This window comes from Ictalurus furcatus, chromosome 24 (genome assembly GCF_023375685.1).
Source record: "Ictalurus furcatus strain D&B chromosome 24, Billie_1.0, whole genome shotgun sequence".
NCBI classification, from domain to species: domain Eukaryota; kingdom Metazoa; phylum Chordata; class Actinopteri; order Siluriformes; family Ictaluridae; genus Ictalurus; species Ictalurus furcatus.
In genome coordinates, this window is record NC_071278.1 from 1022512 (window position 1) to 1033638 (window position 11127).

At 42.8% G+C, this 11127-nt stretch overlaps 1 protein-coding gene across 3 annotated transcripts in view; it reads left to right on the forward strand.

The window, feature by feature from the left end:
* spag1a (sperm associated antigen 1a) overlaps positions 1–11053 on the forward strand; it is a 15510-nt gene extending 4457 nt beyond the window's left edge. The window contains exons 3-8 of one of the 3 annotated variants that reach the window (XM_053612294.1): positions 37–189; positions 2329–2483; positions 6511–6652; positions 9334–9460; positions 9854–9983; positions 10414–11053. In XM_053612294.1, coding sequence (XP_053468269.1) covers positions 37–189; positions 2329–2483; positions 6511–6652; positions 9334–9460; positions 9854–9983; positions 10414–10553 — 847 coding nt within the window. In that variant the 3' untranslated portion in view covers positions 10554–11053. The other 2 variants (XM_053612296.1, XM_053612295.1) reach the window with 2 other exon arrangements.
* The last annotated feature ends 74 nt before the right edge of the window (positions 11054–11127 follow it).

An 11127-nucleotide genomic window follows, 5' to 3' on the forward strand; every position in this document is an offset into this window, starting at 1 on the left:
TCCTGATCCCTTTCTCTCATCCTATTAAACTGTCAGTGCGCTGGAGCTCCGCCCCTTCTCCCTGAAGCCCCTCCTCCGCAGGGCGATGGCGTACGAGTCTCTGGAGCGCTACAGTAAGGCGTACGTGGATTACAAAACCGTCCTGCAGATCGACTCCAGCGTACAGGCGGCTCACGACAGCGTACACAGGTGAGACACACGGGGCGGGACAAAACCCCCACTTTCAGCATCAAATACTACTCTTAACCATAAAAACACCAGACAGACACCAATATCAGCCGTAAAACGCCAGCAAAACTCCAATATTTCCTATCAAATACTATTGTAAACTATAAAAACACCACCAAACACCAGGAATTTCCCATATTTACCAACAAATACTAATGTACACCATAAAAACACCAAAAAAAACAATTTTTTTTACCAACATTGGATGCAGTGTTGAGCATAAAACAATAAACGCCAATAATCATTATTTATTAACATTAATGTTTACCATAAAACACCAACAAACTCCAATATTTCCCGTCAAACATTAATAATAACCACAAAAACACCGCCAACAACCAATATCTACTATCAGACACCGACATTAACCACGAAAACACCAACAAATACCAATATCTACTATCAGACACCAACATTAACCACGAAAACACCAACATTACACACGAAAACACCAACAAATACCAATATCTACTATCAGACACCAACATTAACCACGAAAACACCAACATTACACACGAAAACACCAACAAATACCAATATCTACTATCAGACACCAACATTAACCACGAAAACACCAACAAATACCAATATCTACTATCAGACACCAACATTAACCACGAAAACACCAACATTACACACAAAAACACCAACAAATACCAATATCTACTATCAGACACCGACATTAACCACGAAAACACCAACAAATACCAATATCTACTATCAGACACCGACATTAACCACGAAAACACCAACATTACACACAAAAACACCAACAAATACCAATATCTACTATCAGACACCAACATTAACCACGAAAACACCAACAAATACCAATATCTACTATCAGACACCAACATTAACCACGAAAACACCAACAAATACCAATATCTACTATCAGACACCAACATTAACCACGAAAACACCAACAAATACCAATATCTACTATCAGACACCAACATTAACCACGAAAACACCAACATTACACACAAAAACACCAACAAATACCAATATCTACTATCAGACACCAACATTAACCACGAAAACACCAACATTACACACAAAAACACCAACAAATACCAATATCTACTATCAGACACCAACATTAACCACGAAAACACCAACATTACACACGAAAACACCAACAAATACCAATATCTACTATCAGACACCAACATTAACCACGAAAACACCAACATTACACACGAAAACACCAACAAATACCAATATCTACTATCAGACACCAACATTAACCACGAAAACACCAACATTACACACGAAAACACCAACAAATACCAATATCTACTATCAGACACCAACATTAACCATAGAAACACTAAATAAACAATAAAATAACACTAATATTTACTATCAAACACTGTTAACTACAAAACCACCAACAAAGTCCATCATACCATCAAGCAGTTACATTACCTCTACCTGAAACACTAATAAACACCAATGTTTACCATAAATACACCAACTGTTACCCATATTTACCATCAAGCAGTAATATAGAAACACCACCAAACTGCAGTATTCACCACCAGACACCAGCGTTATGCTTCAAACACCTCAACTAAACTCCAGCAGCCCCCAGAAAACCATCATTATCCACCAAATACCAGCAGACACTAGCAACTAACAGATACCAACACTGTCCACCAAACAGCAACATTTAACAATAAACATTTACTAACACACACCATCACATTTCTTCTGAATAACAGAAAGCAATACTGTCAAACACCAACATTACACAGTTAAACACCACTGTTCTCCACTACACATCAGAAATCTACCGCAAATCCACCATCCAACACCCACAACTTAATAATCTTTACCAATCCAACATCACCAAACACCTATAAACACCAGTGTTCTTCAGCATTCCTATCAAACACCAGCATTTTAGACCCCGTTCGAATGTTCAGTGGACCACTGCACGCAGCACATGTGCTAAACACAACACAGTTGGTTCGGAGGTGTTTTCTGGAGAGTGCTGGTGTTGGATAAGAAGGGTGGTGTTTTACTGGCATTTGCAGGAGTTTACGTGGAGGTTGTGGATTGTTTTGTGGACTTTTCTCTGTTGGTCTTTATCAGGATCACGAAGCAGCTGATGGAGCAGGATGGTCCTGACTGGAGAGAGAAGCTTCCCGAGATTCCTAACGTTCCCATTTCAGCGCAGCAGCACCGGAGGGAAGAAGCGAACGCTGACGTTCTCCAGGCACGAGCAGCCAGGGCTGAACAGGAGAAAGGTTCGTCGTTATCACACAAGCAGCACTGCTTCTGAGAACATCACCATCACGCTCTACACAAACACTGAATCATCTCACGCACTGAAATACTTATACATCACACACCGTCACTTTCGGCACATTCACATCACACACCAACTTCTTCCTTCAAACACCATCAAACACCATCTGACACCCACATTCTCCATTATACATGATCAAACACCAACATTCTCCATCAGTCACCAATCATAACTCACTACATTCTACTGTACTCCAGAACTCCCCGTGAAGGCGCTGGCATTCACCGTCAAACACTCACGGTCACCGTCAAACACCCACGTTCACCGTCACTCACGTTCACCATCAAACACCAACGTTCACCGTCAAACACTCACGTTCACCGTCACCAACGTTCACCGTCAAACACTCACGTTCACCATCAATCACCAACATTCACCGTCAAACACCCACGTTCACCATCACTCACGTTCACCGTCAAACACCAACGTTCACCGTCAAACACTCACATTCACCATCAATCACCAACATTCACCGTCAAACACTCACGTTCACCATCAATCACCAACATTCACCGTCAAACACCCACGTTCACCATCACCAACGTTCACCGTCAAACACCAACGTTCACCCTCACTCACGGTCACCGTCAAACACCCACGTTCACCATCACTCACGTTCACCGTCAAACACTCACATTCACCATCAATCACCAACATTCACCGTCAAACACCCACGTTCACCGTCACTCACGTTCACCGTCAAACACCAACGTTCACCGTCAAACACTCACATTCACCATCAATCACCAACATTCACCGTCAAACACCCACGTTCACCATCACTCACGTTCACCGTCAAACACCAACGTTCACCGTCAAACACTCACATTCACCATCAATCACCAACATTCACCGTCAAACACCCACGTTCACCGTCACTCACGTTCACCGTCAAACACTCACATTCACCATCAATCACCAACATTCACCGTCAAACACCCACGTTCACCATCACTCACGTTCACCGTCAAACACCAACGTTCACCGTCAAACACCCACGTTCACCATCAATCACCAACATTCACCGTCAAACACCCACGTTCACCGTCACTCACGTTCACCGTCAAACACCAACGTTCACCGTCAAACACTCACATTCACCGTCAAACACTCACATTCACCATCAATCACCAACATTCACCGTCAAACACCCACGTTCACCATCACTCACGGTCACCGTCAAACACCAACGTTCACCGTCAAACACCCACGTTCACCATCACCAACGTTCACCGTCAAACACCCACGTTCACCATCACTCACGTTCACCGTCAAACACCAACGTTCACCATCACCAACGTTCACCGTCAAACACTCACGTTCACCATCACTCACGTTCACCGTCAAACACCAACGTTCACCGTCAAACACCCACGTTCACCATCACCAACGTTCACCGTCAAACACCCACGTTCACCATCAATCACCAACATTCACCGTCACTCACGTTCACCGTCAAACACCAACGTTCACCGTCAAACACTCACATTCACCATCAATCACCAACATTCACCGTCAAACACCCACGTTCACCATCACTCACGTTCACCGTCAAACACCAACGTTCACCGTCAAACACTCACATTCACCATCAATCACCAACATTCACCGTCAAACACCCACGTTCACCGTCACTCACGTTCACCGTCAAACACTCACATTCACCATCAATCACCAACATTCACCGTCAAACACCCACGTTCACCATCACTCACGTTCACCGTCAAACACCCACGTTCACCATCAATCACCAACATTCACCGTCAAACACCCACGTTCACCGTCACTCACGTTCACCGTCAAACACCAACGTTCACCGTCAAACACTCACATTCACCATCAATCACCAACATTCACCGTCAAACACCCACGTTCACCATCACTCACGGTCACCGTCAAACACCAACGTTCACCGTCAAACACCCACGTTCACCATCACCAACGTTCACCGTCAAACACCCACGTTCACCATCACTCACGTTCACCGTCAAACACCAACGTTCACCGTCAAACACCCACGTTCACCATCACCAACGTTCACCGTCAAACACTCACGTTCACCATCACTCACGTTCACCGTCAAACACCAACGTTCACCGTCAAACACTCACGTTCACCATCAATCACCAACATTCACCGTCAAACACTCACGTTCACCATCACTCACGGTCACCGTCAAACACCCACGTTCACCATCACTCAAGTTCACCATCAAACACCAACGTTCACCGTCAAACACTCACATTCACCATCAATCACCAACATTCACCGTCAAACACCAACGTTCACCCTCACTCACGGTCACCGTCAAACACCAACGTTCACCATCACCAACGTTCACCGTCAAACACTCACATTCACCATCAATCACCCACGTTCACCGTCACACACCCACGTTCACCATCGTCATGCCTCTTTATTACACATAACTTCATTTATGGACTTTAATGTTGTGAATTCTTTATACTTCCTGATTTCTTGAGGTAATACTGACGTCTGGTGAAAATTTCATGTGAAAAACCTGGATGTAAATATATTTACTGATTTTTTTTGTGACGCGTTCAATACGTACCTCCCCCGCTGTGTGAGTATTTCAGAGAGCGAGATGGTTCAGTGTTTGTGTAGAAGCTGATGTGATGGTGAACCTGAGTTTGCTGTCAAACACCTACATTTCTTATTAAACACCAACAAACTACAGAAGTTACACTCACAATCATAATCAACACAGCACCAACTACTCATTATTAAACACCACCAAATCACATCCGACTCCCTCAGACACTGACGTTCACCCTGCGATGTTCAGAACTGAACCAGTAACCGGAGACGCTGCTCGGTGAGGACAGGCCTCGTGTGTCAGCGGATCTTCATTACCATTTATTGACTTAGTGTTTGTAGGCGCGGAGTTACATTTGCTCTGCGTGTGCAGTTTAAGTACAGTGAGCCGCTCCGACCGGTTTACACACACACACTCACACACACACACGCGCACACACGCACACAGGCCTGACAGCGTTAGTCAGCAGTAATGCAGTGTCTGTTAGCGGAATGAATTATGTACACGGGTAACTGAAGCGATATCGTTCATAATGGAACAAGACGGCTCGAGTAACATTCGAGTCGCGGGGTGGGGGAGGGGCGGAGCGCTCGGGGGCGCTAACATGGCATTGTAGCACAGAAGTATTTCATAGAATTTGTATACGACTTGCTGGTGTCTGCGTTGTTAACGTTAGCAGTGACTATGAGCATAATCCTAATTATCAATGAGGATAAATTATGACTAGCAACAAACAATGCTCAACAAACTACTAACTAGCTTCTCCAACTTGCTAATTAGCTGCCCTTGTCAGCTGCTACCTAGCTACTAGCTAAAGTGCTAAGTGTGTGAGTGAAATTGGGAATTAGCATTAACGTGAAAATAAAATGTGTTTTTAGCTTTTGATAGCATTGCTAATTTGTTGAAACCCTCCATTTGCTAACCAGCTAGCTCGTGCTGCATGCTAGGCATGCTATTTTAAGCAGAGTGATTAGAATCATTTCTTTTGCGTGATGGTTTTGTCAGAATGCTTATTAATCATTGACCGAGGGAAAATAGTGTCATGGCGGCCATGTTTTTTTTTCTTTTTTCTTTCGTCTTTGAAAGTGCAGAGTGTCGAGATGGGGAAAAGCGAGTCAGGAAGTAAATATTAGCCTAATACTTAATGATCAAATAAAACACTTGGCAACATGTACTGTGACTCTTATGCTAAACAGCTAACTTGTTAGCAGACTGCTGCTCCTTGCTAGCTGACTAGCTACGTTAGCTACGTAATAAAACTCATTTGCATGAACAACAGTAACGCTAATAATATTTCGCTGCTCTTTTGTAAACAGATCACAAGATGGAAGCCATGTTTTGTTTTATATATATTTTGTTGTCTCACAGTAGATTTTCTAAACGTTTTCTTGTCTTCGTTTCCTCGCAGCCAGAAAAGCCGAGGCGCGTTTCACTCTGCTGAAGCAGGAAGGTAACGATCTGGTGAAGAGAGGCGAGTTTGAGAAGGCGATGGAGAAATACAGCGAGTGTATCGCTCTTAAACCCACCGAGTGCTCCATCTACACCAACAGGTACGAGCTAACCGCTAATTCTGTTAGCGGCGGAGCTCACATCACACGCAGTGAAGCGACGTTAGCCATGATCAGGTTTTTAATCATCAACTTCAGGTGGTTTGGTTTTAAATGATCCGATTTAAATGATCCGATTTAAATGATCCGATTTAGATCATCAGTTTTCACATTCACGATATTAGACTTAAATAATCGAATTTAAATAGTCGGATAGGTTTTAAACGATGTCTGATTTGCGTGATCGGATTTAAATACTCAGATTTAAATGATCAGATTTAAATATTTGGTTTGAAATGATTAGACTTAAATAAGCAGATTTCGGTCATTACACTTTAATGACACAATCAGATTTAACCGTGTCTCAGGTGAATTTACCTCCAGATCCAGTTACAAGAGTGATGTGTGAGAGTGATGTGTGAGAGTGTGTGTGAGAGTGTGTGTGAGAGTGTGTGAGAGTGTGTGAGAGTGTGTGAGAGTGTGTGAGAGTGTGTGAGAGTGTGTGTGTGAGAGTGTGTGAGAGTGATGTGTGAGAGTGTGTGTGAGAGTGTGTGAGAGTGTGTGAGAGTGATGTGTGAGAGTGTGTGTGAGAGTGTGTGAGAGTGTGTGAGAGTGTGTGTGAGAGTGTGTGTGAGAGTGTGTGAGAGTGTGTGAGAGTGTGTGAGAGTGTGTGTGTGAGAGTGTGTGTGAGAGTGTGTGAGAGTGTGTGTGTGTGTGAGTGTGTGAGAGTGTGTGAGAGTGTGTGTGAGAGTGTGTGTGTGAGAGTGTGTGAGTGTGTGTGTGTGAGTGTGTGTGTGTGAGTGTGTGTGTGTGAGTGTGAGTGTGTGTGTGTGTGAGTGTGTGTGTGAGTGTGTGTGTGAGTGTGTGTGTGAGTGTGTGTGTGTGTGAGAGTGTGTGTGTGAGAGTGTGAGAGTGTGTGTGTGAGAGTGTGTGAGAGTGTGTGAGAGTGTGTGAGAGTGTGTGTGAGAGTGTGTGTGAGAGTGTGTGAGTGTGTGAGAGTGTGTGAGAGTGTGTGTGAGTGTGTGTGTGTGAGTGTGTGTGTGAGTGTGTGTGTGTGTGTGAGTGTGTGTGTGAGTGTGTGTGTGAGTGTGTGTGTGAGTGTGTGTGAGTGTGTGTGTGTGTGAGTGTGAGAGTGTGTGAGAGTGTGTGTGAGTGTGTGTGAGTGTGTGTGTGTGTGTGTGAGTGAGTGTGTGTGTGAGTGTGTGTGAGTGTGTGTGTGTGTGTGTGTGTGTGTGTGTGTGTGAGTGTGTGTGAGTGTGTGTGAGTGTGTGTGAGTGTGAGAGTGTGTGTGAGTGTGAGTGTGTGTGAGTGTGTGTGAGTGAGTGTGTGTGTGTGTGTGTGTGTGTGTGTGTGTGTGAGTGTGTGTGAGTGTGAGTGTGTGTGTGTGAGTGTGTGTGAGTGTGTGTGAGTGTGAGTGTGTGTGAGTGTGTGTGAGTGTGTGTGAGTGTGTGTGTGTGTGAGTGTGTGTGTGTGTGTGAGTGTGTGTGAGTGTGTGTGTGAGTGTGTGTGAGTGTGTGTGAGTGTGTGTGAGTGTGTGAGAGTGTGTGTGAGTGTGTGAGAGTGTGTGAGAGTGTGTGTGAGTGAGTGTGTGTGTGGGGGAGGGTTAGGAAGAATAATTTGGATAGTAAATTATTTAGTATTTGAATTGCCCTTCATCTGCTGCAGAGAACAAAAGGCTCGAACCTGAACACTGCGCGTCCCGGAGCCGAGCGCCTCACTGAACTCCGGTCACACACGCATCACCACCACTGCGGTGTTTGACGCGGTGTTTAGTCCGGTGTTTAGTCCGGTGTTTGTGGTGTTTGGTTGTGATGAGATCTGGTGTATCACATGATCTCATCACATAGCTTCACGTTTGTAAAATGATTTGCTAATGAATAAATATTTAAGGAGCGCTCATGCAGGACATGTTTAAAACACACTGTTTCCAGCAGTCTGTGGGGAATATTCAGTAGTAATGTGTAGCGGTGAACGAAGATGATGTTTGATATATATATTATTTAATATTTGAACATGTTTAGATGTTTATTCTGTATTTATCTAACAGTTTATGATTGAATCTCCCTGAATTTAAACTCCAACTGACCACACACACACACACACACACACACACACACACACACACACACACACACACAGGTGCACAGTGTAGGGCCCTCCTACTCTCCCTTCTCCATTATTTCCTCCTCTTTCTTTTTCTCTTTCTGTCTTCATCACTCCTGTTCTGAGTTCTCTCTCTGCTTTTCTCTTTTATTCTCTTCTTTTATTTCTGCTCAGGTTTTCAGGTTCATTCTTTCACTCTTACTTTCTCTCTCTCTCTCTCTCTCTCTCTCCCCCCCCCCCATTCGTCTCTCTGTTTCCTTTGGTCTTTCTTTAGATGAAATGAGAAAAAAATCATCACATGATCTCAGCACACAGCTTCACTTTCATAAATATAAAAAGATCATGGTTAAATAAATAAATAAATAAATAAATAAATAAATAAATAAATAAGGCATCTTATTTTTCCGTCCTGTCTCACATATTCCCTCTCTCCAGTTATTTATTTAGTTCTGTCTTTTATTATCTCTTCCTCCTCCCTGCAGCAGTGTAGCTGGAGTTAATCAGATGTTCATGGTGTCTGAGAGACGTTTAATCTGTTACACTCTGTTGTGTGTGTGTGTGTGTGTGTGTGTGGATTTCAGAGCGCTGTGTCTCCTGAAGCTGGACCGTTTTGCCGAGGCGAGGCAGGACTGTGACTCTGCGCTACAGATGGAGCCGGACAATAAGAAAGCGTTTTACAGACGTGCGCTCGCTCACAAAGGCCTGAAGGTCACCTGCACCTCTCACCTGATACTAACACCACAACAACAACAACCACAACAACAACAACCACCACAACAACAACAACAACCACAACCACAACCACCACAACCACCTGAGCTCACTCCACATTACTACACATTACTCTGTGTGGAATAACATCTAACTTCTCTCACACCTCTACACCAAGACACTTTCACAAACCCCTTGAACATCTAAATATTTTTATTTTCCTTTTTAATGAAGAGGACGAGATTGTCAGACTTTTATAAATAAAGAAGAGTAAACAATCACTCCAGTACAAACTCCTTCAGCTCTTAACTTCATTTCTTAAAGTGTAGAAACACGGGAGGAGAAAATCACTGACACTGTGTGTGTGTGTGTGTGTGTGTGTGTGTGTAGGACTTCCTATCGTCCAGCTCTGACCTGCAGGAGGTTCTGCGTTTGGACCCGAACGTCCGTGAGGCTGAACAGGAGCTACAGGAGGTCACGGTTCTGCTGAGGGAGAGTCTGCTGGAGTCAAACACTCGGGGTAACACACACAACCATACACATACACAACCACACAGACGCACACACACCATACACACACAACCATATATATATATATATATATATATACATACACACACACACTCCAAATTAAAATATATATCTATATTGTATTTATTTATACATAAACGTATAGATCTTTTATATTATTTACTTTAATCTGATGAATCTTCTTTTTCATTCTAAACACGTGTTCTTTATTGTTTAGTTAAAATATAGTTTCACATTTATTTGTTGCCTTCAAGTCAATTCTGTAATAATAATATTATTATTATTAATAATAATAATAATAATAATAATAATATCAGTTTGGGTTTGTTTACAAAAAATAAAACATAATAATAATTTTTAAAAAATAATCCGAAACAGAAAGTATTAAAGATATGTTTAGATATATAAATAAATCTTAGTTGAAGGAAGAAATTGTCCTGGCGTTACGATGATGATGATGATGATGATGATGATGATGACGATGACGATGATGAATTCTCCTCCCGGAGCTCGGCGGCGTTTCTACATCACTGTTCTCCTCTCGTTCTTCTCAGGCTGATGATCTACACGCTGACCACAAACCATCAGAACAGCTGCACACGTCTTCCAGCAGAACCATACGCTTCAGCCGAGAGACAGAAACACACACGCGCACACACACACACACGCACACACACACACGAGGATGCCCTCGTGTCCTGCACGTTCCTCCTTCATTCAGGAAGGAGATGATGAAGATGAATTGTTAGAGGTGATGCAGGAGATGATCAGCGTGGCCATGTGCTGATATTCAAACCCCAAACTGTCCCAGCATGACGCTTTACCCGCCGCTTATTATTATTATTATTATTATAATATTCACACTGTCTCTTCCTTTCAGTAGACAGAATCCTGCTCTGAATCGTTAAATAAATGAACATAGAAAATCGACGGAAAATGAAACCAGTAAAGAACAAAGTCATGTTTAATTCTCTATCTAACCTTTTAGGGGGGGGTTAATGTATAAAATTAAAAATTATTTATGTATAAAATTATTAAGTAAAGCCTAAATAAAGTGGATGTTTGTATTTTTGTTCGTTTTAAATCACATATGAAATACAATAAATGTATAAAATATAAAGTCATTAAAAAAA